Raw genomic sequence first — 15911 nt, 5'->3', positions numbered from 1 at the left:
TCAGGAATCATAACTACTACAGTAATTATTGTATATACCAAAATTCGTAACTCTAGCTTTAAAATTACACTTGTTATTCGATTTTTTGATTTGCGGGAAGTGGGCGGCAAAAATTTGAAACAAACTTGATCTGCGTGCAAACATAACAAATGCTGTCGAAAAAAAATTATTGCTCTATCTCTTATAGTCTCTGAGATCTAGGTGTTCATACGGACAGACGGACAGACGGACAGACGGACAGACGGACGGACGGACAGACGGACAGACGGACATGGCTATATCGTCTCGGCTGTTGACGCTGATCAAGAATATATATACTTTATATGCCTCCTTCTACCTGTTACATACATTTCCTGCCGGCACAAAGTTATAATACCCTTCTACCCTATGGGTAGCGGGTATAAAAATACAGAAATCAGAAAGCAAAAGAATTTTGTATCAACAGAGAAGAACTCCAGTTAAATTTACCTTGATGTGTTACAATTGAAAACGATGATTTGAAATTTAATGGCAGAAAGTCTGAATCATTTAATCCTTGATTCTCGGGTATGATGGTCTCATTGAAGTAGACGTGTGTGCGCTCCGATCGATCGCGTTCGGAGACGGTCACTTTATAGTATTGGGGTCGAAAATAATACGAATGATCGGCCCAGGTTGCTTCCGGCGCTTTTCGTTTCTCAGGTAACCAACTGAAGTGCATTGTTTATTATTTGTCGTTTTACGTGCGATTTTCAATATATTTATATATTCAATTGTTTTTAAAATGCGCGTATTTGAAATAAAGACACTTAAAATTTAGAACAATTAAATATAACAACGACAAAATTGTGTTGTATATTTTATATTTTGCGATCCACGCAAGGAGAGCAAGGATATATGTATGTGATATGATTTAATCTGATGTTTTTTTTTAACACATATCCTTGCTCAGCTGGGGACATGCAAAAAACAACAAGGACAAAACACTCACACACACACACACGCACACAAAATAAATTATATAATTTAGTTGAAATTCGAGAGAATCCTTTAACACACTCGCACACAAGTAAATTTTGTTAAATGATTATTGTGATTAATTTTTATGTATGTGTCATTTGTTAGCGCACGATTTTAATTGCCAGCGACGTATTTGCAGGTCCACGCGTCTCCACGTCCCGATTTCAAGTGAACATCGACAGTTCCAAATCGAAATTAAGGCCAATATATAAAAGCACGCCAGCTCCTACCACCAAAAGATGCGTCGCAGCAGCGACAGCGACGTCGGCAGCATAGATCAACCATCACACACATACAAATGCACTCACACACACACACACACACACACACACATACACCAATTTGAATCTTCGAAAATATGGCTGACGATGTTGTGGCCTTTTGCTATAAAGTAGGCAAAGAGCAGAGCCAATGAACGAGATATAAATTATAGAAAAAAAAAATATATAGAAAATTGGAAATATTTGTACATATGACAAGTGTGTGTCTCTCTATATATCGAACATACACACACACACACTCATACATTCGCATTTTATTGCTGCTGCTAACATAGAATGCGCCTAGAGTGTGGTGTCCTAGTATTGGTAATTTGGACATTTAACAGTTGTCATTTCGAATTTCGAGCTCGAAAAGGTGCAAATATGAAATTCATTTTTCGCGTTTTTGCGTTTCTTCTTTCTGATCTCAGGTCATACACATCTTACATATATCCATAGACTTTTAATTATAGATATATATGCTATATATATATATATTTTTTTTTTTTGCTAAAGGAAATACAATTTATTACTTATTGCAGCCGAAGACGACATAAAATTTATTAATATTTGCCCATTAAAAACGGGAGAAAAAAAATGAAATCAAACGTTGATATTAAAAATGTTTAAAAATAAAATGCAAATTGTGGATTTTTATAGCTTGGAGGAGGCAGAAATATCTAACGATAAAATACACATATAATAAAAACCATTTGGTATGCCAAAAATGCGTTAAACATTTTGTCAAACAGTTTCAATTAATCGAATACACACGAAATATATTGGAATATGTATTATGCCAATCGAATCGCGCTTATGTAATTGATTTTGTAATAGCCAAAATGTTGGCATTGAGAATATCAATCAAAAATCGTATGAATATATGATTTGCAAATGCAAATGCGAGAGAACATTTAAAAATAAATTCAATTGAGTTGCAATGAAGTTACAAAAGGGGAGTGATCAAGCAGTCACTCGATTCATTTAGTCATTGAGATGAGCTATGAAAAATCAGTGCAACAAATGCGCAACAAAAAATGCCATTTGGCCAAAACGAATCATTTACAATAAACCATCTTCAAACGAAATGGAGCGCACCATAAAAGCACCACAATCCACAAGCCACAACCACAAAGAGGCGACACTTAACCAAGAGGCAAAATAACATAAGCAAAAGAACTTATTGATAGCCAGAGAGTGAGTCCGCCCCAAGCCAAATGGAACGTGGCGCGCTGTGTGATCTTAATGAGGAGCCCAGACCCAGTTTTTGGCTGTTGGTGACCATAGAGAACGACATTGCGACAACGTTGTCGCGTAGCCAAGCGGCGAAAATGTTTGAAAATTGCATGGAAGCGTGAAAAATCGAACGAACATATTTTTGCAGAATATTATTCTCGTATTTATTGATTTGAATGTGCAGAGTGCACACCAACGAACGACCGAAAGTCATCAATCATGTTGAGAATTTAATGAAATTGCTGGCAAAGCGTTTTACAACTCGTAAATCCCTCGACGAAGCGCACAGAATCACATAAATTCATATAATTAACGAACAAGTTGCTCAATTCAAATTCTACCTCATTACTTGCACGAGGCAAAGTCAATGAACCACACCAAAGAGTCAAAGAAACGCCAAACAAAAGAAATGCCAAAAGCATCAAGCATCGCCACCTCCACATCAATTTACAAACAAATATCACATATCTGTCATAATGTCGCTCTCGTTGTCGTCCATTGTCTAATTAAGTTTTCCGACTGTCAACAATTAACCAGATAAGCTGTCGCCGCCATTCGTTTCTTCTTTATCCCAGCTCGTTGCACTCTCAAAATCTGCATCTGTCCTAGTCGAGTGCGTTGTCCATGATGATGTCTCATCGTTGCTTTGCTTATGTTTAATATTGTATTTTTAAGTCGTATAAATATGTCAAAATTTACGACAGCTCGGCGAGACTTTCTATTTTCGTTTCTCTACTACAAAAACGACTTTCACAATAGAAGCGCGAAAACATCTTTTTCTAAAGGCGCTGCACTAAATTGCAAATACGAGGGAGAGCGACTGTTTAAATGGCGCATAAATATTTTCTAGATTAAACAAATCACATTTTTTTTGCGTTTAATTTAAATTTCTTTTGGCGCTGACGCTTTCATTTTGCGCATAAAAATGGTTTCAAAATTAATGACAAAAGCTACTCGCTAAAGAAAATAGTTTTTCAATGCGAAACTTATAGAAAACATAGAAAGCGAACACTAAATGAATAAATATCAAGTATACGCACCAGTAACGTTTCCGCCTGTTGTGGGTAGTGGCAATTTCTCAAAGGCAACGCTGCGATAAGTAACTTCTGACTTTCCGTTGACAAGTTCGCTCTGAAAAATAGTGGAATTTCATTTAATAAAATTTTAAATTTGAAATTTTTGTATAATATAAAAAACAGTTTAAAATTGACTCAGAAAAAGATAAAAACAAAACCAACTATAAGGTAAAAATTAAAGATTATAAACTCTAATTTCATTTAATTTTGGCTTAAATTTAGAAGTGCAAATATGTTGGATATGACAAGCAATAAACTGAGCATTTAAATAAAAGATTCCAGTTCAATATTCAAACTATTAACTACTACCCACTTCAATTTTATAACTTTCGAACAGAAATAAGATTTCATTATTAAAAAATCATTTTGATACTGTACTTTTCACTTAAATTCTTTTCAATTTAGATATACGACCACTTTTAATTTACAACATTTTTCTTCTTATCCGAATTTAATCCTTTAGCTTATATCACAATTTTAAAACTCTTAAAAAATATATCTAATTATGCTCCACTCACCTGTGTCGTTGTTTGTTGAACCACTTTGGTCGTATGCTCCTCGATATATTCACTATGCGAGTATTGTTCGATGCTTTCGACAGCCTGAGGTCAATGAAAATAAAATTGAAAATTGCCAAAGTTATCCACAAAATTCAATATGTGTATATAGTAAATTTCAATCGAAATTCATAAAACAACAAGCAGGCACAATTTGGAAATAAGAACACAACGACGAGTACTACAACCACACAACTACGAAGCCGAGTACTACTTCTTCGAGAGAGATTCGTATACTTTGCACTTGTGAAGTGAAATCGCAGAAATATTTCAATTACGAGTCGACGATGTTGATGTCGATGCCGCGATGGCGTTGGCGATGGCTTCTGCTTATTATTAAAAGTTGATGCATTGATTGATATGGAATGAAACTTGAAAGTGTGAAACAACAAAAGCGATGCAAAAAACACAAAAAAAAAGGGTGAAAAACACAACAACACACAATGGCATAAATAATAAATATACAATTGCGATTAGGATTAGGATTATGAATGCTACGTATACGTAATGTAGGCAGACGCACGCACGCATTCAGAAGCAGAATAAAAGAAGGAAGTGGCATTGATTGACGCGTTGTAGTCGTAGTTTTTTGTTGCTGTTTCTACTACTGCTGCTGCTGTTGGTCATGTGCAAAGAATTTCCACAACAGCTGTTGCATAAGCACATTATAATGAGTGCAAATATTGAAATAATTCCGTGCCATATCCGTGGCCAAATCGAGAAAAGTCAAAGATACAAATCTCAATAAAATATTTGCGCTATTAATAAGAAGTACGCGAATACACGGCCAATCAATGAGATCGAAAATTGCCAAAGAAAAAAAAAAAGGAAAAATATATAGAAAAACTAGAAATGCAAAAGGCAGCAGGCGCGACTGCTGTCGTTACATATGCAATTCGCCATTTTTTCTTGACAGACTCTCGAAGATCTCTGCACACAAATCCGAATACACTCATGCGACATGCATCAAAAAAACGTCATGAAATCGAATCAATAAAATGCATGGATGGAATGGAAAATCTTTTTTTTTGCTCTTTCGGCCACCTTTTACACTTCCAGAACGCGACGGCGAGATGACGGTGACAACGATGACGACAGTCGCGAGGACAAACTCTGACTAAGAATCGGTGCACGACTAGCAATGGCGACTAGGTGTATTAGTTTGTTGGCATCGCAGCTCTCTATAGACTGCTCTTCCTCTTGCCAATCTTAATAGATTCCACAAAAAGAAAACACACTCACATACATATAAGCATGTGTGTTTTCTTATTTTAATTACTTGCAACAGTTTTGTTGCTTGCAGAAAATGAATATCATATGCAGTCGCCGCTGTCGTATACTTGATATTTGCTTTGGCCACGCGATGGCGCTGCAACAGCAACAACAACGACAACAACTTTTAACACCATTTACATGTGTTTGTACAACCTATACTATACACACATATATAATAATATTATTATAGAGTGATTCTTATATATATCACATATAAACACACAGCCTGGTCACACTTTATGAACTTTTTGATACACACACAAATTTACACATTCATTATTTTCGTAAATGTTTCTAAATTTGTTGTATGCGGCACTAATAAAATTTCGAAATTTTTACATTAAAATTTTGCTGTCTTTCCGCTCGACGCAGTCTGCACTCGTTTATACTATGTGCACTATTATTATAGATGTAAATATGTATGTATTTTTAGCATTCTTAATTCCGTTGATTATTATTATTAAGATAATATAATTCATTTCGACAGCGAACAATGTGTTAATTTCTATTTCACACAATTACTTTTCCTAATCTTGCATAAAATATTTCTGTATAAACATTTAGAGCGTGAACTCAATCTCAATAAATGTGTTTTTTATTTAAGATTCATAACTAAATATTGATAGCTTTTTATCTAATTTCAATAAAGGGTTTTCTTTTTAAGATTGATGTATGATTAGCTGTATTATTGATTCAGTTTATTCTCCCTCTATAAATTTACCTAGAATAATTGTCTTCTTTTATCTATTTTGGAAGAATTTTCCAATATATGTTCGAGACCCCTCTCACATATTTAATATTGTTTTATTTTAATAATTTTTAACTATTTTTATCGACCCCTAGCAATACATAAATCTATTTTCAAATAGTTTTTCATACTTTCTGTTTAATTCCTCCAAAAATTTTATTTCTTTTAACTTCCAACAGAAATAGATTCTTAATTTTCTGCCATTAAAAATTGGATTGCCACATGTTTTGAAAATAGGGCCAATGAGTGTGTTTTGTGTCACGTAGACAATGCGGCAGCCAAGCGAGATAATGAAGTTCTTGAGCTTCTAAAGATCGCTGTCAAAAATAGACAGATGACAGACAAACAACACTTGCCCTTTAGCAGGGGGCGAAGAGTGGGTTATATGTCTGCAAGCATACATAATTTAATTTGAAAGCTAACAAATTGTGCGAATCTGCTGGGATTAAACATAATTAATCTTTGCTTCAATATAGTTGCATAGCTGGGCAAAATGCCCGCGAATATGAAATTGCTTTATTCGAATTGTTCAACTGACTGACTGATGTGCATCTTTTGGTTGTTGTTGTTGTTGTTGCTGCTGTCAGATGTTTTTATCTTGTCAGCGCGTTTCAGACATGTTCATTACTCACGCTGTCAACATTTACGAATCTAATGAATATTGTAGTACTTACAGCAAATTCACATGATCGTGCCTGCAACAGAAAAGAATTGTTCACATCGCAAGTGCAAAGTATACGCCTCGAAGTTGGAGATGGATGGTCAAGGGGTTAGAGGAGAATTGTTTGTTAAATTAGCAATTATTATAAAAATTATTTGGTAGAAATGTTTTGTGCTTAAGCGTAATAATAATAACAATACGAATACGAGCGCAATCAATTGAAGTATCATTTTTGTGCTTTGGATTGGCTGTGTTAACAATACAAATTAATCAAAATCAAAAATACAACAATACAATAAATACAATTACAAACACACACAAACAACTTACGCACACACTACGACAGCAAATACGAGTGTTGTATAACAAAATATAAATGAAAGCATTAAAACAATTGAATAATTTTTGTTGTGGTGCATTGAATATGCATAAATGTAAAACAAAGCGCATTTTGTAATTTTGGCATAGCAGAGCATATTTGGTTGGTTCAAATAATTATAAATTTTGAATATAACGAACAAATTTGCATGCAATTCAATTTCAGTTGAAATTTGTTTTTGTTTTTTTTCGGTTTTTGTTTAAGAATTTTTCCCAACGGTTTTTCTTCATCTTTCACTCATTTATTTTGTTGTCATGTTTTACAATGTTGCACTTAAATTGTATTCCTTGTTTTATTGCCGAGTTTTCATGGTCTTCATGACTTGATGCATACATACATTAAGTACATACATACATACGTCAAATATATGTACATCGATGTATACATTAGGTAAATTGTTTGCGTGTTTTTGTATTGCGAACAAAATGAGTTGTTTTCTTTTTGTACATAAACAATTTGTCGATTAACATGAAAGGGACGCACAAGACACAAACACCAATAAAAATGACTGTGAATCTCTGACTAGATTATATAAGTATCATATATAAATAAATATAGATGTATAGATAATATAATATGGATATCTCCCGACATCGCTTATGTGACTAGATTTGATATAGAAGGAAATAATAATTATGATAATAATTGCTAATTTATCGTGTCAACAAACATTTCCCCATTCTCATTTCAAATGGGGACTGACTTGGGACATGAGTTTGTTTGTTTGTTTGTTTTTGGTAAATGATTGACAAATCAGGCTACCTTAATGGAGAAGCTACCATTCGGTATATCCTTGCCACCGAACTTCACATTGATGTCATAATCTCCAGGATCATTCAAGGCATACAAGATGTCAAACAAGCCATCCTTCTCGATCACATCGATGTCAACAATTTCGCTGCAAGGAAAGCCAAGAAATCATATATTATGCCACCTCTAATGGTGGAAGTTTTTGGCTGTTTTTACTCACCTGCCTTCCTTGTTGGTGATCTTGCAGGTTACAGCACCATCGCCAGCTTCACGAGCATCGACTTTCAAGTGTGACTGACTGCCTGAGGGCAGAATCTTTGGCACCTGCTCCACTAGCTTGCATTTCTTGGCCTCGCCGGTGGGGAATGCTTCGAGTTTGAAGGGCGAGCCATCGATTTCCTTGTCGCCATACTTGATGCTGCACTGATACGTGCCACACTCGTCAGGCACAAAGGATACCACATAGGTGCCGGTGGCTACTTCCTCGAGACGTGGCTGCATAGGCTTGCCCTTAGGGTTCTTGATGGCCACATTGATGTCAGCCTGGCCAGCTTGTTTGGTGTCAATCTCAAATTCAGCGGGCAGCGAAGCGGGCGTCTTTTTCTTCTCATTGACACCCTTGACACGCACCTTGGTTGCCTCGGATTTGGGGAAGACGGTCATCACAAATGGACTGTAAACAGAGTTTAAGAAGTCCTGTATCTACTCTATATATATGCAATCTGGGAGACTCACCTGCATGGCACCTCGACGTCGGCAAACTTGACCTGGCAGGTCAGCACAGAGCCCGCCTTGGGTGGCACATAGTGCACCGCATAAATGCAATTGCCCTTGTCCTCCACGCTCAGATTGTCAACGGGGATACCCTCGGTGTTGGTCAATTTGACGGCAATGCGACCAGGTCCAGCCTCGCCCACATCCACATTGAACACCGTTGGCACTCCTTCACGCACTTGACCGTGCTCAATGCCCGGTCCATAGACCTTAACCTTGCTGGGATCAACAGTCTCCTCGACGAGCACACGGAACGGTGAGCCGGGAATATGCTTATCAGCAAACCTAATGGTAATATCATACTCTCCGGGATCGGTGGCCAGATAATCCACATCGCAGCTGCCATCACGGTTATCAGTGCACGTCATCTTAGCCTCGGAAGGTCCCTCAATGGCCAGCGAGAGGCCGCCATTGCCGGCGCCCTTGGTCTCCACGGTGAATTTATTCTTCTGATTAGTCAGACCCTTCTCCAAGCCAGGTCCATAGGCCTTGCAGCGTGTCGGATCGCATCCACTCTTCACGTTGACCACAAATGGCGAGCCAGGCACAGGGATATTGTCGTACATCAATTCGATGGTGTGGCGACCAGCCTCGAAGGGCGAGTACATGATGCGGAAGATGTCGTCGGTGGGTCCCTGCACAATCTTGCTGGGCAGCACATGACCCTTGGGATCAAAGATGGCGCAGGAGAGCTTGCCGGAATCAATATTGCTGCCCACCTTGCTCATGTCGACCATAAAGTCGGTGGCGGCATTGACGATGACACCTAAAGGGAAGGAAAGTATTATTAGCAAGGCATTTGAATAGTAAATAAAAGAAGTAGAACAATAATAACATTGGCGATGCGATTAGTGTATCAAATGGTTTTAGTTTCATCAACAAAATGCAAGACAACAATTAGAAAATACAACAACAACGTAACGAGGCGGAGACGGAGGCTGAGGCAGTGGCGGGCTGTCAGAGATTAGCCTTTGTGGTCAGCTGCAATTGAGCGGATTAGAGGTGTTTACGGAGCAGCAGGAACTCGGTTGGTAAGTGGCAACTGTGCAACTCCAATGCCTACCATGCGGCTGGATGCCGATGCCGCTGACGCGTGTATTCTTCAAATTCGGCACGGGCACAATTATCGGTTGGAATGGTGAGCCATTGATGTGTCGCTCGTTGAACGTAATGTTCACACTATAATCACCCGCCTCGGTGGGCAGATAGGCCACATTGCAGGTGCCATCGCCGTTGTCCCGGCAATTTATGGCCGCCTCACAGGGCCCCTCAACGGTGACGCCCAAGCCGCCTTGACCTGCGCCACGTGTGTCAATCATAAACTCTGCCGGCTGGCCAACAATGCCACGCTCCAATCCTGGTCCGAAGGCATGCACCTTGTTGGAGTCGCTGCCCGTCAGACATTGCAGACGGAAGGGACGCGGCGTGATCGGTGTGCCGCCAAAGCAAATGCTGAGCAGATATTCACCCAGCTGGGTAGGCGTAAAATTCACAAGAAATCCTTCGGCTGTGGGTATGATGTGCGCCTTAATGCGATTGCCCGATGGGCTGGTGATGGTTACCGCCAAATCCGCCTTGGGCAGCCCATGGGTAATGATGCGAAACTGCTGTAAACTGTTCAGGGGCGCAGCTTAAGTGTGGGATGAATGAAATGTGACTTGGACTTAAGACCATAACAAAACTCACAATCAAATATAGTAGAGAGAGATCCTAAAAATTAAATGGAAACTACTTCCTAAGAGTACTTACTGGGCTCGAGACCGTCCACTTTTATCTTGGACACATCTACTGTCTGCTCGACGACGACCTTCTGGCCCAGAGGCACACGTTGACCGCCATATGTCATGGTTGTGGTGTAGGCGCCCTTCATGGGTGGAATGACTTCGACCGAATAGGTGTTGTCCTCGTTGTCGATGATGCGGCATGGAACATCCAGCTTAGTGTCCTCGTGCACAACCTTCACCTTGAGCTCAGCATCGCCAGCGTCGCGTGCATCCACATTGAAGTGGGTAGGCACATTGGGACGTACGCCTGGCTGCAGCCAAGGTCCAAAGGCTTGCACCTTGGCCGCATCCACGGGCACGCCCACATAGATGCGATGCGGCGAGTTGGGCGTAGAGACGCCACCGTAGTTGACTGCAGGTGGAAACGAGAATAATAAAGTCACAGTTTAAGTAAAAGGAGTATAATTACCTTCCACAGTGTGAGCTACGCCGGAGGTTGGGGTGTAGCTGACCTTCTTAGTGCCATCGGGATTATTCTTGATCTGCACAGGCAACTTAACGCCATACACATCTTGAACAACCACATCGAGTGGTGCATTGCCAGCCTTGCTGGTGTCCACATCGAAGCTGGTGGGTTGATTGACAGTAACGCCGTTCTTCTCCAGACCTGGACCGCTGGCCTTAACCAGCTCAGGATGGAAGTCAGTGCGTGGCAGTATTTGGGCAATGAATGGTGACTTGGGTATGTCCTCGTTGTCGCACAGAATGTGCACAGCATATTCGCCCACAGCAGTTGGATGATACTTGACTAATGCGGAGCCATCACCATTGTCATGACACTCGATCTCGGCCTGCGAGGGACCGGCCACAGTGAAGCCCAATGCGCCCGTTTCGCCATTTGTCTCCACAACAAAGGCAGCTGGGTAACCAATGACACCGCTGCTCAAACCTGGACCGTAGGCAACAATGGAGGATTCCTTCTTGGGACCCACTTTCACCTCAAACGGTGACTTGGGCACTTCCTGGCCACTGAAAGTAACCATGACCACATAGCGACCCTCCTTAGTGGGATAATAGTGGCATTCGTACGTGTTGCCATCCACCTTGGACTGCATGACATTCTGGTTCATGCCACCGGGTCCAATGACGCGCACTTCGGGCACACCCTCGCCAGCACCCTCGGTATGGATCTTAAAGTCCGCATCGTCGCCAACACGCACTCCCGTCGCCTGCAGGCCACGTCCAGAGACGCGCACCTTGCGTGCATCCGACAGTGGAGCCACCTTCACAGGGAATGGACTGTTCGGGATGGGAGTGCCGGCATAGAACACATTGACCGAGTGGAGCCCTTGGAGTGCGGTGACGTATTCGCAGCGCCAAGTATCATTCTCCAACTGACGAACCTTAGCCGCCACAGATGTTTTGTGGTTGGCTGGATCGATGATGATCACCTCGGGCACACCGCGACCCGCATCCTTGGTGAGTATATCGAAGAACGTGGGCTTCTTGATGGTCACGCCACTGGGCTGAATGCCGGGACCTGTAACCTTAACCTTTGAGGCATCGCCAGCATGTCCCTCGACCTTAACGGGGAACGGCGACTTGGGAATATCACGTCCCGAATACTTAACAGTCACCTTGTGCACACCCTCGGCCTTGGGTATGTAAGAAATCGTGTAGGTGAGATTCTTGTCATTGTTGAAACGCACATCAGCCTTCTCGACTTCTCCGTTGGGTCCCTCGATGTCCACATCGACAACACCTAGCAAAGAAAGACACATAAGCAGTTGCTTAATTGCTGTGATTAGGTTATAACTTACCCTTGCCAGCAGAGAAAGTTTCAACGGTGAAATTGGCAGGTGCGCCAACCACAGGACCGATGGGCTCGATGCCAGGACCATAAGCACGCACTCTGTGTCAGGAGAAAAACATAATTAGTATGTTGTATCTAATAAAAATAAAGGTGAATGAAATTTCAAAAACTGTCTACAAGTATGCAACACTTTTTCTAATGGCTGAAATTAAAAAGAGCAGCCAAAAGTATGCTACGAATTTTCAAGCATAGCATGCTTTTAAGCGCCAAAGTATTAGAAAAACTTAGGCGAATTTCAAAATTTACAATAATATTAGTGTTGTGGATTGGCTTGGGTTATGATAATTAATTACAAATGAGTTGAGGAACTAGGAATGTGAAATGCAATAACTCGCGTTCTTCGAGTGGGAAAAAAACAAATTTCTTTTTGTATTTACAAAATCGATGCCTATTTTCGAGTGCTAACAAGTGAATTTCGAAAACTTAACGAACTTGAACAGAGCGTTGCGGATTTAATTAGCGAGCGTTTACTGCATGGCTTTAAAGTTGTTTTGTTAATACTAATTGTTGGCAACAAAATGCGCTAATGAAGCCGCACAAAGCGAACAAGAATGTTACGAGTGTGTACAAATACAAAGATCAAAAACAGAGACAGAGCAAAGATACAACAAAGCAGCAGACAACCAGCAGCCAACAGGCGAAGCCAGAAGCCGGCCAGAGAACCGGCGTGTTGAAGTATCCATTAGATACGTGCGCTCAAGGCTAGGCACAAGGTAAAGCCGCAGATAACAAACAACAACATCAACAACAGCGCAGCAACATCAGCAGCAGCAACAGCAGCAACAGCAGCAACAACAACAGTTAAAAGTAACAATAAAATAAAACTGGTAAGAACATTTAAATCATGTGAAGCGGGCGCAGACGCACGCACACACAAGAAACAAGAATGAACAAAAACAAATCAAGAAAAAAATAACTACAACGAATAAATATCAAAAACATAAGCCAAAAGAATTGACGGCCGTTTCAGTCAGTAACCGAAAGAAGAAAAAGCATGCCGAACTTACCGCGGCGGAGGAATGCTGAGTTTTGCATTTCAGACAGTAAATTTTTTATATACATATATTTTGTATATATAGGCGGGTATTCAGGTAGTTAAACATATATAGTAGTATGTATATAGACAAATATATATACACATTTTAATTGGAGCGGGATGGAAAACAAAAACAATATCCAATCAATTAAAATATTTGCCCAGATAATTGCATACATAGACATAGTAAATATAAATAAAGAGAAGAAAGAGAGAGAGAGAAAGAAGATTCAAAATTAGAATTTCAGTTTTGGGGTTTATTAATCAAATGCATTTTGTGCAGTTGAGAAAGCAAAAAGTGAATTAACTTGAATCCAGGGGAAAAGTAAGATTACGTGCCACAGTTGCAGTTAGCCGAAAGAGAGAGAAAGGTAGATAGACAGAGCGAAGAAAGATTGATGACTGCACTCACCTGTTGGGATTCGTCTTGGGACGCAATGGGGCGCCGGTCTTCAACTTTGAGTTGGGGTATTGCGACAAGTACGTCATCATCGACTGCTCATCCACATTGGGATTGACAAGCTCCTCGGGCTTGATCAGTTGACGCACATTAAGCCAATCATCGGCCAGACCCATTGCCTCGGAGGCATTCTGCACAGCATCCTTGGGATCCCACATTTCCCAGTCGGGACACAGGCCAGGCGCACAAGCATCGACAAGAGCGCCCACAGCCTTGCCTGTGGTCCAGTCGTTGGTGAAGTTATTGATGGGCATATCGGGTATCCTGGCGTGTATCCAATTCAACAAGCTGCCACACAAAATAAAAGAGATTTATTAAAGAGAAAGAACTCGAAGAAGAGGAGGAAAGTCAAAAACTTACCGCTGCTTGGGCGTTGGACCCGAGCCATTCAACTGCTTCTCATCCTCGCCATCCCACATGGGCATCGATATCGAGTAGTGGAGAATGAGCGTCCAGATGAGGCCCAATATCAGCTTGAGCTTGCAGTCGACAATATCCGAAGAGTCTGCAAAAAAAAAAGACGAAGCCAATAAAACAGCGGTTAAAGCGAGGTGCTTGTCAAACCGGGAATGAGGAACGGGAATGGGAACGAGAGCTGCACCGTTACGGAGACTCTGCAAAACCGTCATAAACTTAATATATCTATTAATTGCTATGACCACTTGAGACAGTGGCAAACTGCCTGCTCGTAAATACATCTCTGCGAATGTGCAGCAAGTACAGAAGCTGCAGCCGCAGGCCCGACAAGCCCCATCTGTCAATGCCAACACCCGATACCCCTGCCCCTTGCTTTTCGCTTGTAAACTTGTTGCCGTTGAACGACAAGCTGCCAATTATGTGCAAGATATTTGCTAACTGTTACAACAACTTTGCTACAACAAGACAGCGACGACGTCGCAGTCGGCAATCGGCATTTTGGCCTGGTCAAGTTCAGGGCTGCACGCGACCAAGTTGTCTGGCCGGTTTCACAAGACGCGACCTCGTCTCCGGCCAAAACAGAAATAGCAAACAGATTTGTCTTTTGTTATGGTAATCACACTAAATTGAATTGCCATTCCCCAGCTGCTGCTCTTCTTTGATTTCTGTTGTGAGTTTATTGAACCACAATAACTGGGCGTCAATAGACATTTGATAAGCATATCATGGCCGTTAACAAAGTGAAAGGTTCTCTTTCTTGTGCGCTCCACATCGATCGCTTATCAATTAGTAAAGCAGCGAAACTTACAGATTACCCAACACCTGAGCACAACTCTGTCAGCTGTATAAGGTGCTGTCTAACGATCTGGAACTAACGTTGCCGGCATGACTGGCCATGGCATTAAGGCCTAAACCAGCTACCAAGAAAAAAAGACAACAAGTGTCATCATTGTTGTTGTGGTTGTTGTCATGTGAAATGCATTTTATCGGAGTGAAAGTTGAGCGAAACTCTTGCAGTTGCCCTGGTCAACAGTTGTAACCAAATGCAGCATTTGCTTACGAGCCAAATTCTAAGCTAACTACAGTAAAGATGGACAAAGAAGAAAGAAATGATAACTAATCAGTTATTGATATTATAAGTAATAAGAGTATCTATATTTAAATGGGAAAATTTGCATGTGTAAATATCTATACTTTAGTATTATATTCTTCTTTAAATATTTGTAAAACTTCTTCATAAAAGTGGCTTTTTATAAAAGAATAAATTATGATTATGTAGAAAAGGTCTAAGATCTCAATTAGTCACATTCGTAAAACATTAAATTTCACGAAATAAATATGTAGTTATACATATGAGTTAAATTTGCATATGGATCAGCATATCATGCTCTATAATAGTATATTTTTATACTTTCGTCTATATAATATACTGTATTTCTGTATAGCTGTAGTTCAATACTTATATTTACATCCATATCGACATCAATATCTATATTTCAATCAGCATATTTTCGATTGTAAATGCAGAATTTACATTCATAGCTCTATTTCAATTCTCATGTTTATATCGACATCAATATCTATCTTTCGGTCTCTCAAAGTACAGAGTATTTTCTAGTTTATCACTTGCGTGTTTAGGGTGCTTTCTAGTAGAACGCTCGTTGCCGCTGCTTTGGCTGCTCAACG

The 15911-nt window shown here is 40.3% G+C and overlaps 1 protein-coding gene across 9 annotated transcripts in view; it reads right to left on the bottom strand.

Annotated features, from left to right (window-relative positions):
• Positions 1-15911, bottom strand: part of LOC133837273 (filamin-A) — a 35798-nt gene that overhangs the window by 8008 nt on the left and 11879 nt on the right. For 2 of the 9 annotated variants that reach the window (XM_062267965.1, XM_062267961.1), the window contains exons 3-15: positions 14169-14313; positions 13761-14096; positions 13320-13334; positions 12260-12351; positions 10909-12201; positions 10465-10851; positions 9779-10345; positions 8677-9481; positions 8162-8614; positions 7954-8089; positions 6826-6846; positions 4090-4173; positions 3536-3626 (exon numbers count right to left, since the gene is read on the bottom strand). In XM_062267965.1, coding sequence (XP_062123949.1) covers positions 3536-3626; positions 4090-4173; positions 6826-6846; positions 7954-8089; positions 8162-8614; positions 8677-9481; positions 9779-10345; positions 10465-10851; positions 10909-12201; positions 12260-12351; positions 13320-13334; positions 13761-14096; positions 14169-14313 — 4425 coding nt within the window. Of the gene's footprint in view, positions 1-468; positions 788-1109; positions 1182-3535; positions 3627-4089; positions 4174-6825; positions 6847-7953; positions 8090-8161; positions 8615-8676; positions 9482-9778; positions 10346-10464; positions 10852-10908; positions 12202-12259; positions 12352-13319; positions 13335-13760; positions 14097-14168; positions 14314-15911 lie in introns of those variants that run through there. The other 7 variants (XM_062267962.1, XM_062267963.1, XM_062267966.1 and 4 more) reach the window with 7 other exon arrangements.

This window comes from Drosophila sulfurigaster, chromosome 2R (genome assembly GCF_023558435.1).
Source record: "Drosophila sulfurigaster albostrigata strain 15112-1811.04 chromosome 2R, ASM2355843v2, whole genome shotgun sequence".
Classification (NCBI taxonomy): domain Eukaryota; kingdom Metazoa; phylum Arthropoda; class Insecta; order Diptera; family Drosophilidae; genus Drosophila; species Drosophila sulfurigaster.
Note: the sequence above shows the minus strand (reverse complement) of the source record. Positions and strands in the feature narration are given on the sequence as shown.